The sequence below is a fragment of the Saccharomycodes ludwigii genome, chromosome VII (assembly GCF_020623625.1).
Source record: "Saccharomycodes ludwigii strain NBRC 1722 chromosome VII, whole genome shotgun sequence".
Lineage (NCBI taxonomy): Eukaryota > Fungi > Ascomycota > Saccharomycetes > Saccharomycodales > Saccharomycodaceae > Saccharomycodes > Saccharomycodes ludwigii.
This window is the reverse complement of record NC_060206.1, coordinates 31,257-49,602: the sequence shown is the minus strand read 5'-3', so window position 1 is coordinate 49,602 and position 18,346 is coordinate 31,257. Positions and strand designations below refer to the sequence as shown.

The 18,346-nt window shown below is 29.7% G+C and overlaps 8 protein-coding genes across 8 annotated transcripts; 4 read left to right on the top strand and 4 right to left on the bottom strand.

The window, feature by feature from the left end:
- Positions 1–276: 276 nt before the first annotated feature.
- Positions 277–1,977, bottom strand: SCDLUD_004979 (uncharacterized protein; the record flags this gene model as incomplete). Its single annotated transcript, XM_046077011.1, has 1 exon — positions 277–1,977. One exon carries the CDS (start codon positions 1,975–1,977, stop codon positions 277–279), a length of 1,701 nt encoding a protein of 566 aa, XP_045932590.1.
- A 720-nt stretch (positions 1,978–2,697) lies between these two features.
- SCDLUD_004978 (hexokinase family protein) lies at positions 2,698–4,245 on the bottom strand (the record flags this gene model as incomplete). The annotated part of the gene is made up of 1 exon (XM_046081636.1): positions 2,698–4,245. The coding sequence occupies one exon, from the start codon at positions 4,243–4,245 to the stop codon at positions 2,698–2,700; it is 1,548 nt and encodes a 515-aa protein (XP_045932589.1).
- Positions 4,246–5,217: 972 nt separating this feature from the next.
- SCDLUD_004977 (uncharacterized protein) lies at positions 5,218–6,240 on the top strand (the record flags this gene model as incomplete). Its single annotated transcript, XM_046076866.1, has 1 exon — positions 5,218–6,240. One exon carries the CDS (start codon positions 5,218–5,220, stop codon positions 6,238–6,240), a length of 1,023 nt encoding a protein of 340 aa, XP_045932588.1.
- A 1,099-nt stretch (positions 6,241–7,339) lies between these two features.
- SCDLUD_004976 (uncharacterized protein) lies at positions 7,340–9,031 on the top strand (the record flags this gene model as incomplete). Its single annotated transcript, XM_046080620.1, has 1 exon — positions 7,340–9,031. One exon carries the CDS (start codon positions 7,340–7,342, stop codon positions 9,029–9,031), a length of 1,692 nt encoding a protein of 563 aa, XP_045932587.1.
- A 467-nt stretch (positions 9,032–9,498) lies between these two features.
- Positions 9,499–10,731, bottom strand: SCDLUD_004975 (conserved putative N-acetylglucosamine-6-phosphate deacetylase; the record flags this gene model as incomplete). Its single annotated transcript, XM_046076865.1, has 1 exon — positions 9,499–10,731. One exon carries the CDS (start codon positions 10,729–10,731, stop codon positions 9,499–9,501), a length of 1,233 nt encoding a protein of 410 aa, XP_045932586.1.
- A 655-nt stretch (positions 10,732–11,386) lies between these two features.
- SCDLUD_004974 (conserved putative glycoside hydrolase) lies at positions 11,387–14,371 on the top strand (the record flags this gene model as incomplete). Its single annotated transcript, XM_046076864.1, has 1 exon — positions 11,387–14,371. One exon carries the CDS (start codon positions 11,387–11,389, stop codon positions 14,369–14,371), a length of 2,985 nt encoding a protein of 994 aa, XP_045932585.1.
- A 28-nt stretch (positions 14,372–14,399) lies between these two features.
- SCDLUD_004973 (glucosamine-6-phosphate deaminase) lies at positions 14,400–15,158 on the bottom strand (the record flags this gene model as incomplete). The annotated part of the gene is made up of 1 exon (XM_046076989.1): positions 14,400–15,158. One exon carries the CDS (start codon positions 15,156–15,158, stop codon positions 14,400–14,402), a length of 759 nt encoding a protein of 252 aa, XP_045932584.1.
- Positions 15,159–15,845: 687 nt separating this feature from the next.
- SCDLUD_004972 (class I SAM-dependent methyltransferase) lies at positions 15,846–16,703 on the top strand (the record flags this gene model as incomplete). Its single annotated transcript, XM_046080619.1, has 1 exon — positions 15,846–16,703. One exon carries the CDS (start codon positions 15,846–15,848, stop codon positions 16,701–16,703), a length of 858 nt encoding a protein of 285 aa, XP_045932583.1.
- Between the last annotated feature and the right edge of the window lie 1,643 nt (positions 16,704–18,346).

Below are 18,346 nucleotides of genomic sequence, written 5' to 3'. Positions count from 1 at the left end.
TCGTCCTTATTATTAATGATTAAAAATATTAAATCAATTAGTACGCTTGAAGAAATAGAAATTCCAGAGTTGTGAGGGAAAGAAAGAAACAAACATAATCATAAGATAGATAATATTCTTCTAAATGTGGTCAAAAAGATAAAAAAAAAAAAAAAAAAATAAATAAAATTAAAGAAATACCTAATTCTAATCTATATCACAATAAAAACAACTGTCAAAAATAAAAGATATTTAGAAACAAATTATTATTAATTAATACCGTCAAATAACAAAGTCTCACATAAAGTAATTATAATGAGTAGAAGAATCCTCTTCATTTTGTCTATTAGATGGAGGCGCTTGTAGCTTGAATACTTGTTTATTATGATGAACGTAATGTGGGAAATATCCCACTTCTATTGGCGGTAGGTAATAATTGTTATCCATTTTAAAATAGTGGTAGTTTAATCCATCCACAACCAGCGACTCTTGGGAATTGTTCATTGAAGCTAAATTAGTATTGGATACTGGCGCAGAGGAAGGACTAGAAGCGTTACTTGTTTCCTCAGATATTTGATTTTTTGAAGGCGATTTTTTCCTACTTTTTTTAACAACATGGTCATTTTTTAAATCATTTGAATTTTCAGCTTTAAATGAAACTAAATGGTTAGATTTTAGTTTTCCAAGAAATATATCACCCTTGTCGGAGTAAAAACTTGGATTTCTACCTCTAACCATGACCGGTAGTGATTCAAGTTTTGTATTATAAACTGGTTCATTAAACTTATCCAAAAACTCGATTGAGGTAGTTACAACATAAAATTTATCCTTAGCATCGTGTCTATTATTAGCAGTGGCAGACTTAAATTTGATTTGATCCCATTCGACAATAAAACAATCAGTATTTGCGTTGTAATAATCACCAAGTTTTGTAATTGGAATTTCATATTCTGAGCATTTTAATACAAAGTTGCCATCTTTATTTTTTTTCAAGACTTCGTTATTTTTTGGCATAACAAACTGCTCCATTGGTACAATGACTTTGAAAGAATCATCATCGTCAGAAGTTGATTTCCTTAAGCTGCAATAAACTTTGAATCTTAGTTTTGATATTTCGATGGCATTTTCTTCATTTTTTGTTTTCTTTAAATATAAACTTTGAATACCAGTGCTGTCAAAGGGGAAACTAAATTCAAGTTTAATGGAAATGAAATTTCTACGATAACAAAACAAAGTAATTTGGTCATTATCAGTAACAGTACCACAGCTATTGTCTGATGACGGGTTCTCATCTACTTGTGGTTTACCCAGTAAAAGCGACAGGGTGTGTTTTTCTATATAAAATCTTCCATCTAAACTACAATCAACATTGAAAACACCTGAACAATCTCCAGTGAGTAAAAATGGAATGTTTTTCTCATCAAGAATTTGAAATTTTAAAAGAGCACCATTTAAATTATCGGGTTCATCCATGTCTTTTCTATCTTTGTATGTGGCAATGGCTGGTTCATCCGCTGTATTTGTTGCGCTTTCTGATTTTACAAAAGTACCTTGACGATTATTAGTGATGGTATTTTTAATATCGGTGTCATAATTACTGCTTACGTAATTGTCATTCATACCAAAGAATGTGGATGACAAAGTCGTTTCTGGTGGTAAATATATATCATATGTGGCGTGTGCGGTAGTAACATGTGATGTTTGAGAAACAAGTTGCGAAGCCGTTGAATTTGTCTCAAATTCATCATAAGTTCTTTTTTTATTGTTATCATTGTTAGTAGTACCGACAATGGGTTCAGAAAAAGTCTCGGAATTTTTTTCGTTCAAACTTTGAAAGAATTGAGCATTTATAAGATCTACATTGTTGTTGTTATTATTATTATTGCTGTTGTTGTTGTTGTTGTTACCATTTGTAAATGTGATCCCATTGGTTGTTTTCTGCAATTCTTTTAAGAATAAAGATGCAAATTCATCATCAATTGTGTCATAATTTATCATATTGGAAAAGACTAAAATATTTAGTGAGTATATTTATAAAGTTGTACTCAGTATATATATATATATTTCTACCTCTGTAATTGTGAACTGTAATATACTGAAGAATTTAAGTTTTTATTCTTGTGCATATAAGTGCCTTTAAATTTTTTTTTTTTTTTTTTTTTTCTGTAATAATTATAGCTACATATATATATTTTAATTATCTTTTCCTGATAACTTATTGCGAGGTGTCATTTATTGTAAATTTGTTCATGGTTGAGGTTAATCGAGGTACTGGAGACTTTTAAAAGTGAGTAGAAGTACAAAGATAATAAAGAGCTTTTTTTCCCACCGGCATGGTGATTTATTTATTAGTTTTTAATTAAAAAAAGGTAAAAAAAAAAAAAAAGTACAAGCTCGAGTCAAAAACAATCAGATCTTATCTTTATTTGTTTATTTATTTTCTTATTTCCATTCAAGGCAAGTCTACACAGAAAAAGTCGCAGAGAGGATAAAACTGTAACCTCGGCAATTTTGTTGTGTTTCTTTTTTAACATCAAATAAAAAAAATACCGAGCATTTTTCTCTTGGTAAAAAAAAATTGAGAAAATTGCACATTTTCCCGGCTTTTTTTTTTTTTTTTTTTCCTTTTTCAAACCATCGCTTCGGATATCCTATTAAGAATTATAATTTAAAAAAGGAAAAAAGAGCCAATATAACAGAAAATTACATTCTCATTAATCAAAAACATGATATGGAAGCTCCGTATATACTACTATTTTCTAGAAATATAAATTCAACTTTTGGTAGATTTAATCTTTTACAATAAAAATTAAGATATCCTTCAACTTTACCTTTATACCCAGGAAAGTATTTTAGCATAGACCCAACAACAGATATGTACACTGTTTCACGTGCTGATGTTGTTGCCTCTGCTAGTTGCAGCAATGCAATGATATACATAGCTAAGATAAGGGGGGCTCGTTTAATAACCACATCAATAATATCCTTAACAAGTTCATATTTGTCGGGTTTCAAGCCAGACACTTGGTTGACGTCGATATACAACTTAGCGAAAAATTCGGCATCGCAGCAATATTTTCCCTTTGTAAATAAAGAAGGTATCACAAATGAGCATTCGGCAAATACTTTAGCAATCGTTAATCTTATAATTTCCGGAATATAACGTCCAGCAGTCAATAGCTCTAAAGGTTGGAAAACACCATACTGATCAGTAGTCAAATGTGGGGGTAAGTATTGTTCGTAGTTTAAATTCCAAAACGCGCACATTTGCTTATCAATATCAGTAACATATTTTTGTAAATTGTAACCGAAAAAAGATGATTCAGCATTAACCAAAACCTTATCGCTAGGACTATTAACCGATAATGGTAGCCTTTTGTGTTGACCAAAAAGAGAATTGTTAATTGCAAAGCAACTATTCAAACCAGTTCCTAAAACCAAAGCCAATTTAGACTTTACTAAATAGGCACCAGTAACAAAAACAGCAATGGAATCATTTACAATGGATCCAACATCAATATCCAATCCTTCCTCTCTGAAATTATTCTCAAAAATATCTTTTAAATCACCACCAAAATATTCCTGACAAACTTCAAAGCCTTTACCCAAGTCAGATATTTCCCCTCTGTTAGAAGCATCCTTTTGAACCATGGGGAAACTCCACGTAATACCAACTTTGAATTTTCCATTATTATTAGAAAGATCAACTTTGTGTTTAATCTTTAGAGTTTGCAAAAACCCTTTAAACTTTGAAATTATCCATTTTAACCAATCCTTATCGATAACTTTATTATCGTCAGCAATGCACCAGGACTCTGACAAAATACAATTGATTTGATAATTAAAAGAAAGTTCCACCATGGAAATTCTTAATGTGGAACCCCCAATGTCAATAACAAAACAAGTACCATTAACTTCTTGATTAGGGACTACATTGAAAAAAGGTCTCATGGAATTATATGATTTATAAATAGCATCAAACATGTCTTCCTTAAATTCTAAAACAATTTCATCAAAGTTCTGCTGTAACTCAGCTATATGAAAATATTCATTGAATCGATAATTATTTACACTGGTGATATGTTTTTTGTATTTTGCAATTAATTGGACATTATTACATCCTTTTTCTTCTTCTTCTTCTTCTTCTTCTTCTTCTCTTACGTCAATAACAGGATTGGAAAAAACTATTAGTTTTGTTTTTCGGTCCTCCTGCAAACCACTGTGTCCTTCAAGTATATTATTAACTAAAAATTTATACGTTTCCATGGAAGATATACGTATGAAATTATTCTTTTTCTTTTTTCCTATATTCACTTAATAAAAATTTTAAAGCTGTTTGTATGTATTGGTATATATTTTTGTTGAATGATAAGTATTTTTTAGTTTACAAAAATCTTGGAAATTTTGTTCATTTATGATTCTTTTTCTTAGAATTATATATATGGTCGTTTGCATACTTGTGATTTAATGGCTTGGCTTACGAATGTAGATAAAAAAAAAAAAAATAAAAGATATTCCAAATCTGGCTTTTCCCTTTTAGCAAATATAATAAATTCTAGTATACTTATATCACTATATCGAGGAGTAGATAAAAAGGAAAAAAAAAGCTAAAGTGATATTGTTAAAGGAATCGTTGGTTTTTCATGTATTGATGAAATGCAAAGAGAGAATAAGAAAGAAGAAAAGAAAAAAAGATTACATAAATCACTGAGGTGTTAATTTAATAGTCTGAAGTAAGTTGGATTGAATTATAAAATATCGGTGTTGCTATCCTGTATATTTTTTTTGCTTTTTAAATAAAAAAAATTCGGTTTTTATCGAGATAATTTTAAAAAAAAAAAAAAAAAAAAAATTTTATAAATAAAATAATGCAAAAGTTCGAATATTATTTACGTCTTGCTTCTTTTTTTTTTTTTTTATTGTTGCAGTAACATTAAAATATTTAAACTATTATTTTAGAAAAGTATTATATAAAAAAGAAAAAAGATAATTTTATTTTGAATTTGATAAGATAAATGATATCAAGGACCCAAATAGTCTTATTCAACATGATTTTTTGTGCTTTTTCTTTATAAACTTATTTCAAAAGAATACCAAAAGAAAAAAGAACAAAAAAACTAATATATAAACAAAGTCATGAAAGTTAACTAGGTAAATATTTAATAATCAGTAAAAAAAACACTCCAAAAAAAAAAAGAAAAAAAAAAAAAAAAAAAAAAAAGATTCCAAATACAAACTATGTCTGTTTTAAGTAGAGACCCCTTTGTTGATGCTTTCAGGGGATTAAATGTCTTGGAAATGGAAACAATTGAGAGCTGTGATAATCCATTTTTTGATCATGCTAAATATGATGAAATGAAACTGAATTATGCTGACACAATTTTCCCATGCTTTTCATTTATAAATGGTATGACTCTAAACCCGGAATGCAAGCCAGTTCCTATTTACAAAAATTTGCAATTGATTGGTTTAGGTATTGCTTTTAATTATATCCCAAGTATTTTATATAATGAAAAGTTAAGGTTTTTAGGTGTTTTGCAAAGACATGGTTTAAGTTCTATCATATTGAACCAATTATTGAACAAAATCGGATTCAGTCAATATCCTATTTTAATTACTGGTACCTGGTTAGGCGTTTCAATTTTGTACGCTGATAATAAAAAACAACCTTTCAAAAGCCAAATAGCAAGTGCCCAGCAAAAAATTGATTATCCAATTTTTAAAGATAGAACCTATCACAAGAATTTTGATCCAGAAGGATTACTGGGTTCGCTAATGACCTCTGTCACTTTATGGAGTGGTATTTGGTATGCTAGAATGAAACTTGACGTAAACCAAAGTTTGATGGTTGGGTCTTCCCTGTTGGCTGGTGGAAAACTTTTAGCCTTTTTGTCACCAAATTATTTCCCGGTGTCTAAACCGTTATGGACTCCATCATTCACTATGATATCCACCGGTTGGAGTATTTTAAAATATTCTTTTTTGAAAATGGGCATATCCTTTTTACCTAAATATGTTCAAAGTTTACTATCCATTGTTGGGAGACAAAACATGGAGGTTTATTTTATGGGTGAGATTTTGTTGTTATTATTAAAGTACAAGCAAAATAAGAAATCTATTTGGGGTTATTGTTATCAAAAGTTGGGTAATTATCTACCAGATTGGTGGGTTCAATTTTTTTTAACTAGTAGTTTTAATATGACTCTAGTCTTGTTTGCTGTTTTTTGTAACAAATATCGCTTAAAGATTAGATTTTTTTAAATTATATATAAACATATAAAGGCTTATAAATGGAATAATTTGTTATTTTTTTACAAAATCTTGCATGTTAAGAAATGACTAACTTATTAGTAGAAGTAGTCATTTGAGTAATTTTTTTACTAAAATAAAAAAAAAAAAAAAAAAAATGTGGAAATCGCTTTACGTTTTGTTAAATGGGCGATGCTACAGCCTTTTAAATGGCGGAGATGTCAAATTTAATGCTGTATAGGAAAAAATAAAATAATCCAATCTATGTACTAATTTAAAAAAAAAAAAAATGAGATCACGATTAAAGCACATTTAACTTTGGTGGTGTAATGTTACAACAACTTTCTTATCTTTAGGTTCCTTTCTATCTAGTACATAGTCTTTGTTTCTTCTCAACTTTTTAGAAACAAAAAAAAAAAAAAAATCTTTTTTATCTTTTTTCTTGCGATAAGGAGGATAAAAGACTTGCAATAATCATTTGAAGATCATTAATATACTATGCTGTATAATGATTTAATTATTCCGAGTAAAAATAAAGAAACAATATAAGGTTTTGATCAGAAAAAAAAAAATAAAAAATTAGATAGATAAATAAACTGATGTTACTTTTAAAGGAAATTGTGCTCATTTTTGTAAAGTAACAGCATCATAATATATATATATATATATATATATATATACAAGGTTAGTTAAGATAACTATGTTGCATATAATTAACGGTTACAATTTTCTCTCTTTTTTTTTCATTTGTAAACGCTTTATCTTGTTCATGTTTATGACCCATCTTAAATGCATCAAACTTTTTATTTTCACTTATACCTTCAACCAACAAAAAAAAAAAATGAATAGTAATATGAGATATTGATCTGCACTCGAAACTGTAAGTCAGTAAAGCATAAGGACTATGTTCAAAATTATAAAAAAAAGAAAAAAAATTAATAAACAGATCATTTTCATAAACATATATATATATATATATATATTATTATTCCAAAACATTTAATTCAATTCTTTATTTTTCAAATTAGAATTCGTTCCATATCTTCTTTTCCCCCTTTAGAAAAATAAAAAAAAAATAAACCAATTCAAATATTCAAATATACATAAAATAATGTCAAATCTAGTAGGTAAGGATTCGGATTCAGCACTGAAAATTGCAGAAAAAGTAGTGGGAAAGGATACTGAAAGTATTGTGCTCGAAAATAACGAAATAGAAATAGAAAATGTATTTTCACAATCAAAGCAATATGTTGAACAAGAAAAAGAGATTTCTGTTTTAACAGCTATTAGAAAATATCCTCGTGAAATTTTATGGTCATCTGTTTTTACCCTAGGTGTTGTTATGGCTGGTTATGATGGACAAATTATTGCTTCATTTTATAGTTTACCAGCTTTTCAAAAAAAGTTTGGTGTTTTAGGTTCAGATGGCACGTACCCGGTTCAATCATCTGTACAAATAGCTTTAGGTATGGGTAGTCCCATAGGGCAAGTTATCGGGTGTCTATTTGGCGCTTATCCCATGGAATGGTTTGGTAGAAAATGGACATATGCTGCTACTTTAATTTGTTGTATTGGGTTTGTATTTTGGCAATTCTTTGCACCAAATATAGGTGTTTTAATTGCAGGTGAAATTATCGGAGGTCTTTTCTGGGGTGTTGTTGTTTTGATTGGTCCAACTTATGCTTCAGAAATTTCTCAAATCAAATTACGTGGTGTTTTAACCACTTTAACCAATATGGGATTTGTTATTGGTCAATTTGTTGCTAATGGTGTTGCTGATGGGTTTGCCACAAACACTAGCAAGTGGGCCTACAAGGTGCCCTTTGCTATTCAATTTATTTGGCCAGTTCTGATCTTAGTTATTCTACCCTTTGCTCCAGAATCGCCATACTGGTTGGTTCGTAAGGGTAAAATGGATGCTGCCAAAAAATCCGTTAGGAAAATATGTGGTCCAAAGGCTAGCGAGGAAATTGTTGAAAACAGATTGATGGTTATTGTTAATACTACTTCCTTGGAAGACGAATTAGAAAAAAGCAGTTCGTACTGGGATTTGTTCAAGGGTAGTAATTTAAGGAGAACAGAAGTTGCAACTGTAGTATACAGTATACAAGTTTTCTGTGGTGTTCCATTTGCTGTCAATTACTCCACCTATTTTTTTTCCATTGCCACTGACATTAAAACATCTGTTTCCTTTGATTTGGCTTTGGGCTCTGCTGCTATCGGATTTGCAGCCACCTGTTCTGCATGGGTGTTCTTGTCTTATTTTGGTAGAAGGTTTATCTACAATGTTTGCATGGTGCTATTAACTACAGTCTTGTTTGTTATTGGATTTTTAGATTGTCCAAAAAGTTACACTAGTCATGAGTCCTTAGCATATGCACAAGCTTCTTTGATGTTGGTTTGGAACTTTATTTATCAAATGTCTGCAGGAGCTACCGCTTTTACTATTATCTCTGAAAATAGTGCTATGAATGTTCGTTCTAAAACTATTGCTTTTGCTACAGCAGTCCAAGCTTTATTCTTCATTGTGGCTACAGTTGTAGTTCCATATATGTTGAATCCTGATAATGGTAACTTAAGAGGTAAAACAGGCTTTGTTTTCGGGGCTTTTTGTTTCGTTTGTACAGTTTGGTCCTTTTTCAGATTACCTGAGACTTCTGGTAGATCATACGAAGAATTAGATATCATGTATCATAGAGGTATACCAGCTAGAGAATTCAAAAATTATGATTGTTATGCAGAAATTAATAACACCACTATTTTTGTCAACGACAAAGATGAAAACTCATTAACAGAGTTATAAAAGTTGTTTATATATATTATTTATTTATTTTATTTATTTATTTTTAATATGATTTATAACACCAAGACAAAAAAATTTCTTTTTTTTTTTTTTTAATATATTTTTTAATATTTTTATTATTTTACATTTTTAAAGTCAAACTAAAATAAACTTGAAAATATTAAAAGGTTGTTTAATACTAAATTATTAATTTATCTTCTTGTAGATTATAAACGCACAGAAATAATAACATATACCGTGAAACAAAAAAAAAAAAATTGATTTACTAAAAACTTTAGAATACTCACCCTTTTTTTTTTTTTTTTTTTTTTAATTAAACTTTTATTCAATAGTCGTTTTGTTATTGATGTTAGCTACTTTCTTTTCAACACTTCTCGGCAAAGAATATATTAGTTAATACTTACAAACTCCTATTATTACAAGTATATGTGGATATCCTAAAAAGTATACGCATATTAAAAATAAATTTACAACACTTTGTGGCCTAGCTTATAAACCATAGAAATATCCGTATTGGAGTCCAAAATGACCAAATCTGCATCGCAACCAATGTCCAAAAACCCCTTGGAAGCTTGCAAGTTTAACGACTTAGATGGGTTATTGGTTATAGTTACCAAAGCCTTTTCCAAAGGCACACCAGTCCATTTCATTAGGTTTTTTACACAATCCAATAAATGAGTGGCACTTCCTGCAATTGTCTCTGTGTTTTGTAATAATAACCTATGTCCTATTTTCACAATTTTTTGTTGTTCTTGGTTTTTACTAGTTCCCCTTATATACGAACCATCTGGCAAACCAATCAATGACATTGCATCAGTAACTAATATGGCTTTATCAGGATTTAAATTATAAGCCAATTTGATAGCGCTAGGATGCACATGGATACCATCTGCCACCAAACCATAATAAGGGGTGTCTATATTTTTATAAGTGTTGGGCAAGTCAATAAGCCCAATTACTCCAGGGTTTCTTGCTGTAAATGGTGGCATTGCATTAAACAAATGTGTCATCATGGTGCCTCCGCTTTCAATTGCTTGAACACCAGTATCAAAATCACTCATTGTATGGCCAATAGAATAGACAATGTTAGGATGTTTGTCCAATACATCTTTCATGGTTTGAATAACATTCTGTACTTCAGGAGCAGCCGTTATAATGGCTGTATAATCAGCAAAATTACTGCCGTACCTCATCAAAACAGATTTATACCCTGCTTGCATTGTATCCAAGGTTTCTGGTGGATGGCACCCCTTTTTTTGCCTGGAAATAAAAGGGCCTTCTAAATGGGCACCTAATGAATCAGTTCTTTCTGATGATCTGGTTTTAGAACCAACTATGGGTAAAACATCTTTATATACATCAGAGAAACTTGAAGTAACTGTTGGACAAATACTAGTTACACCATATTGTACCATTTTTTGCATAGTATTATTATATTCTTGGATAAATTGTTCTTTTTCAGACACACAATCGAAAACAGTGGAATAATCCAAACCAAAGCAGCCATTGATTTGGATGTCCATAAAGCCAGCTACGATAATTTTACCTTCTAGATTAACTTCAATATAATCGTCCGTAATTTGAGGTTTGTCAATGATTATACCATTTTCAACATCTACCCACAAATCTCTATTAGATAAAATACCTTTATCAGCAACAAAACAATTTGTAAAGTGTAAAATATTCTTTTTGTACGTCATTTTTTTTTTATTGGATCTTTATTGGGTATTATTTTTTTTTTAATTAGAATATTAATTGGAATGGAGTATATAATAGTATACATTGAAATTTTTTTTCCTTTTCATCTTTCTAAAAAAAGAGCTGCTTATATATGTTTAGAAGAAGGGAAGTGTGAAGAGATGGAATTTTGTTATTTGGATTGCTTCATTTTTTTTTTTTTTTTTTGGAAACATTAAATTAGATCTTCTTTTTAAAAGCTTTGGGTTGCATTGTGTTTTGTTACATTTTTTGTTATCTTTTGCGAGAAATTTATCAACAAAAAAAAAATTGGGCGAATGCAACATCAAAAAATAATTTTTAGATAAGATTTTTTTTTTTCATTCTATTAAAAAAGAATCGCTTTGCTTATCAAAAAAAGAAACAAATTTATTAATTAACTTATACAAAAAATAAACTTTTGCAACTTTTTTATATAAATAAAATCACATAAATCTCTAAATAATACCATCAAAAAAAATGTAACATAAACAGACAACAACTTTCAACTAAAATTTTTCACCATCTAAAAAGCACAACGTTACTTTTCCGAAATAAGCAAATAATATATATCTAGCTAATATCAATTAAAATAAAGTTAATTATCAAAAGAAAAAAAGAAAAGAGAAGAAAAAAAAAATGTCCAAAATTTATCCCAATATCATCCATAGTATTGATACGTTAAGCTCTTCGGAAAATAACGGACATACAAATAGAATGTACAAAAACGAGCAAGAAATAATAGATACAGTAGGTAAGCTATTTTTGACTGGTTTTGATGGAACTGAAGTCACAAATGAAGCTAAACTACTAATTACCAAATATCGAGTAAGCTCAATGATCTTGAGCGGGAAAAACTTTATCAATGCATCCCAAACAAAAAAGCTGTTAAAGGATTTACAAACGCTAGCCTTTAATTCAGGTTACAAATACCCACTCATATTTTGCATCGATGAAGAAGGTGGAATGTTAAATTCATTATTTGACAAAAAATATCTTACACAATTCCCAGGTGCAATGGCATTAGCTTCAACCGGGTCCGAAGAAGTAGTCTATCAAGTTTATAAGAAACTTGCCATAGAATTAAAGTCAATTGGGTTTTCCATGTATCTCGGTCCTGTTTTGGATGTTTTAAAAAACATAAATCCTTTACAACAACAAATGATTGGAGTCCGATCCTTTGGCTATGATCCAGCCGTTGTTACAAAATTTGGTAAAGCCGCGGCCAAAGCTTTTAAAGACACTGGCATGTTTAATTGTGGCAAACACTTTCCCGGCTATGGGTCGGCCACAGTTAATTCTAATGTAGAATTACCTATGGTATTGGAGAATACAGAACAACTACTAAATTTTAATTTGGTCCCGTATAAAAATCTCATAGATGAAGATCTTTTGGATTCAGTATTGGTTGGCGGTTGTGCTGTTCCTAGGATAAATGGAAATGCTATACATGCATGTTTAAGTCCAACAATTGTAAATAATTTAGTGAGAGAAACTTTGAATTTTGAAGGTGTTATAGTAAGCGAGTGTTTATTAATGGAAGCTTTAGATAGGACATTTGGTGTTGTCCAAGGATGCATCTCTGCCTTTTCTGTGGGTTGCAATTTGGTAATGCTTTGTAGTAATTTCAAGATCCAAGAAGAAGCAATGAATGCTTTAAAATCAGTGATAGCAGATAATATATTAGAAAAAAAAGTAGTGGAGGACTCTGTTGCCAAAATAGAAAACTTGCAGAAAAAATTGCCCTCATGGTCCGAAGTTTTAAATTTGAAGGATTTAAGTTCTAAAACTTTAAAAGAAGATAGGCTCTTATCCAAATTAGCCTATGAAAAGTCAATTGCTATAGTTAGAGATAATGGAATTCCAATAACAAATTTTTTGAAACCTGGGCTAGAAACAGAAAATACCATATTACTATTAACCCCATTAATCACCCCACTATACGAAACGATAGACGAGAACGGTAACAGATCACATATTAACTCAAATGGAATGCATAAGGATTTACGGTATGGTGAAGACGTTTTCGTGGAACTAGGAAGGCAATTGGCCGCCTATAAAGAGGGGTACAAAGTCTTACATCAAAGTTACAATTCTAATGGTCTAACAACTTTCCATGAAGAACTCATACTAAAGTCGAAGGTGGTGTTATTCGTGTCTGCAGAGACAACAAGAAATTTGTATCAAGTAGGTGTTGCCAAACATGTCTTTATACTTTGTAACCAAACAAGGGCGAGAAACAAAGCGGCACAAATGATAATAATTAGTGTTTCTTCGCCATTAGATTTTTTATATGATATTAATTTTGGAACAACGCCTACTGGTTACATTTGCCTTTACGATTACACGAAAAATGCCTTGTCGAATTTACCACATGTTTTGTTTGGAGATTTAAAACCAACTGGCAAAATACCTGGGATTTCTATGTCAAATGGTAAGCTTGGTACTTTAGATATGCAAAGGAATAAGGATACCGATAAAAAGGGGAAAAACAGTTGGCTAGTGGAAACTTTTAATTTTTCGAGAGATTGGGATAAGCTGATTACTTTGCTAAAAAATAATAATATAGTGGATTATTCGGCATCTGATATATCATTAAAAAATTGGGAAAATTTTTTCAAAACTGAAAACCAAGCACTGACTTGCTTCGTTATTCGGAATACAAGCTCCAATTCAATATTGGGCATTTCTGTCACATGGATCAGTACTGACTTCGAAGATATTAAGTCGTGTATTGGGAATATTTTGTTGCTTTTAGTTGATAAGAATAAAAGGGGAATTTCCATTGGAAGCCATTTATATACAAGGACAATGAAATACTTTTTTGACGAGTGCAGCTGTTTCAAAGTTTATTTATGCGGTGAGTTTCCAAAACTTTATATCAAAAACGATTTACTTTTGGAGGCCACCGAAGAGAATAGAAGCAGCTTGAACTTTTTTGGATCATTTTCCTGGGATTTTGATTTGTTCAAAAAAAGGGGTAATGAAAATAACTCCGTTATAAGGAGGGATATTTATAGAGATATGAGGTACCTGTTGAAGTTGGATGATGTTTCAAGTTGGAAGGTATCCGAAAATTTGGTTCGCCAACTACAAGTGGTTGGTATTATGTTTGACATTTGCAAAAACCCAGAAGAAATAATTAGATGTTACAAAAACAAGCATGTATTGAAATCTGCGCCAGTGGCAGAAAATTATGAGCTATATTTGGAAATATATCAGAGTCTTTTATCCGATGACAACGAATACTTGGCCGATGGTAATTTGAACATCATTGTTGCTCTAGAACCAAATAAGAGATCTGTTGTGGGAAGCTTGATTGTTTTTAATAACAATTCCAAATTTGCTAAATTTTATCCGTTTTTGGATTCAGGTGATGCTGATGTAGGTTATTCATGTATTGCTGGCCATTTCATAGATCCATTGTACTATACATTATCTGAAGTATTTAAGCTCGGATTAATCTGCACAGCATTAATGTATATTAAAAGCAGAACACAGGGGACAGAATATCCATGTTACATTGTTGATATTGAGGGGAAACAATTGAATAGTTTACATGATAATGGGTTTCAAACACTAAGTAAATATCATAATTTTTATTCTGAAGTAAAAAATACATAAAAATATTATATAAAATATTCTGATAAATTTATTTTTTATGTAGCAATAAAGCAGAAGATTTGTCAACAACCAAGGTAACATTTGGATGTTCCCTTAAAAAAGTGCTTGGTGTTTTAGAATCTATGTTGTCATTTATGGTTTTGGAAACAACATCGGCCTTTGATGTTCCAAATGCTAAAATAATGACTTCTTTTGAATTGTCTAGAATAGTAGAAATACCCACAGTCAATGCAGATTTTGGCACTTTAGATATATCGTTGTTGAAAAATCGAGAGTTGGCTTCAATGGTGGATTGAGCCAATTGAATTTCACGAGTTTTAGAGTTTCTGCTGGAGCCAGATTCATTAAAGGCTATGTGGCCTTCTTTCCCTATACCACCCATAAAAATTTGAAAGGGGCCATATTTAGCAATCATCTTTTCATAGTTAGCACATTCTTCAGCACGATTTTTGCTTAACCCATTTAAAATATGAATGTTTTCAGGCTTGATATCAACATGATCGAAAAACTTTGTATGCATAAAATGATGGTACGATTGTTCATCGCTTGGGGATAGCCCGCAATATTCATCCATGTTGAATGTTACCACGTGTTGAAAGGAAACTTTTTTTAAATTGTTCAACTCAATTAACTTCCGGTAAACACCTTCAGGCGAAGATCCAGTCGGTAAACCTAACACAAACGGTTTGGTTTCATTTGGTTGGAATTCGTTGATTTTGTTGGCAATAAATTTAGCAACATAGTCTGAGCCTAATTCTGCTGTGAAAAATTCATTAACTTTAATCATAGGTTATAGTGCTTCTTGTTTATTTTTTTAATTTTTCATATTTTATTTTTCATTTTTTAATGTAATTGAGTTAAATATGTGCATTTTTCTGAAATTAATAATGTTTATATATTAAAGGTTGACCAAAAATTGGACATGGATGAATGGTATATCATCGAGGATAGCACACAGTACATGAAAGTCAATCTGTAATTGTTAGTGTTGTTACAGTAATTTTTTACAAAATTAGTTTTGATACAATTTTTTTTTTCTTTTAATTTATCATTATTTTCTAATTTTAAATGTAACAGTGGATTATTTAAACTGATTATGTTTAGCTTTGATTGCAACATCAGTTTAATGTAACAATTCGTGAGATTTTTTAAAATAAAAAATAAAAAATAAAAAATAAAAAATAAAAAATAAAAAATAAAAAATAAAAAATTGCGACGGCTTTTAAATAATCATTAGTCTGATACCCGGACTAATTGTTAAAAAATTTTTAATTCTAAAAATAGATTAATTTGTGATATAAATTCATTCAAAAATAACTAGCAATATAAAAAGGGGCAAAATAAAAATGATCTTGACATTTATTTGGAATGAAGTATACTTTTGATATTTACAAAGCTTGACTTTATCCAATATCCAAAGAAGTATCATAACACCAGCGAAACATAAAAGCAAAAAAATCTTAAATAGAATAAAATGTCTGTATATAAAGATCAGAAGTTTGATTCGCAATATTATCAGGATAATAGACCAACATATCCTGAATCTTTGTATAAAGAAATTTTTTCTTATCATAAGGGTGAAAGAGAAACTGCAGTCGACGTTGGCTGTGGTACAGGTATCAGTACCTTTCCCTTATTGAAGTACTTTGATCATGTTATTGGGACTGACCCTTCAACTAAAATGTTGGAGCCGGCCAATGATTTGAAAGAGGACTTTGAAAAAAAAAATACTGAAAAAACTATAAAATTTTCGTGTTCTAAAGCCGAAACCTTGAGCTCTGTTATTCCAGCAGACTCAGTTGATTTGGTAACTTGTGCAGAAGCCATTCAATGGATTGATACAGAAAAGTTTATTAAGGAGGCTTATAAAGTTTTGAAAACTAATGGTACATTGGCTATTTGGAATTATATGTCACCAAGCTTTATTGATTATCCAAAGGCAAATGAAATCTATGAAAAATTTGTTTTTGATGACGAAAGATATTTAGGTCCATGTTGGCCGCAACCCGGTAAATCTACTTTCCAAAATTTTTGCAAAGATATTAAAGTTCCAGCCGATATGTTTTCAGATGTAATTAGAGTTGATTATGTCCCAATGAAAAATAATGAAAAAACCGCCTTTCAAATTGCTAGAGACGACTATACTATAGCTGATTTTAGAAAAAATATTTCTAGTTGGAGTATCTGTCATATTTGGCAACAAAGGTATGGATCAGAAGGTAAAGACATCGCTGATATTTTTGTCAATGAGTTGAAAGAAGAATTTGGCTGGACTGATGATACGAAGTTGAGAGTTGAATGGGGGACATTTTATATTTTAGCCAGAAAATAAAAATGTATTTTCATATTGTTTATTTTTTTAAGCTTTATTTTACGTTTCGTAGTATTTTATGTAATGCTTAAGATTTGCGAAAGTTTTAAATTGTCAAGTAATCAAAAAAAAAACAGAAAAAATAAAGCTTTTTTTATTTTCTATTTGTCCGAGACCGATTTTAAATGATTGTTGTTTTATTCCCTGTTTGTCCGAGATTGATTTTCCTTTTTCTTTTTCTTTTTCTTTTTTTCTTTTTTTTTTTTCTTTTTTTTTTTTCTCAAAATAAATTTTTTTTTTTTATGTTGCAGTTAAAAACCAACCAAAGTTTCTTATTGTTTAAATTACCTCATCTTAAACATTTACGACAAAATATGCAACTCTTTGTTTTTTCTTTTTCTTTTTTCAGTTAATAACTTAATGATATCAAAATATGCATAATAATTATAAAACAATTACAATATTTCTATTTCTAGCATCTTCGTAAATAAAACCCCCAAAGTTTCATGTTTACGTAAAAAGATAGTACAATGTTTCGTATGTTTGGGGCAATAAAACACATACATAGTTTTGAACGTATGATTCTTTCTTTTCTTTTCTTTTCTTTTCTTTTCTTTTCTTTTCTCAATTTATTAAATAATTTTTTAAAAATCTTGTACTATTTTTGATATCTGGGGAGGTTTTTAAGTTATACAGAAAAAAATGTTTACAAATTCTTGTTTATATTGTCGAAAAAATCACAATTTTATCAACTGTTCATGTTAAGAAAGAAAAAAAAAAAAAAACAAAATCAACCAATTTAATTACTATAAAGCACCAGTTCTATTATATTTCATATAGAATAGAATCTGCAGATCATGTTATCAAAATAAATAATATCTTGCTACTAAACCTTTTAATACTATGGTTTTGTTATGTTATTACAAATAATCCAAACATTAGCTAAAAATATTTATTTGGAACGTGATTACCTCAAAATTCTTTTTCCCTGAGATATTATCCCTATTGTTGTTTTTATTGTTCCTATTATTATTATCATCCTCACAAAATTAGATGCCATGATTATTGTTAATGCATAGTGCATGAGTATCTAATTTACGACAATTTTATTTAATAACAAAAGTTGATTTACGAATATGTAAATATTTTTCTTTTTTAACGTGGCATGGCACCTAAATAATAATTTAATTTATCTTATTAACTTCATTCAGGGGTTCCCTACAGGTTTATTATTAAAACTTTGAAATATTTCCCTTTTAAACCAAAATAGCCATGGACTATACTCAATAAGCACACTTAAAACAAGTAACTATAAAGAAGTAAGCTGCTATCTTTTTCTAAAGTCATGATTTTATCAAAACTTTGGATAAAAAACTAGCAAACTGTCAAAAATTAAAAAAAAAACAAACTATATATATTCTTATAAATCTATGCAGAAAATGTAATATAAACTACCACAAGTAAAAAAATAATTTAATTCAACTTTTTACCAAATATATTTTATTTTTACATTGTAATATTTACGAATTCCTCAAATGTTTATAATTTTGTTATTTATTTAAACAGTTTATTTTTTTTGAACCACCATTTTTTCTTCTCTCCTCAGTTCAACTTATTAGACCTTGTAAGTAAAAAACAAGTATGGGTGTTACAGTAACAATATA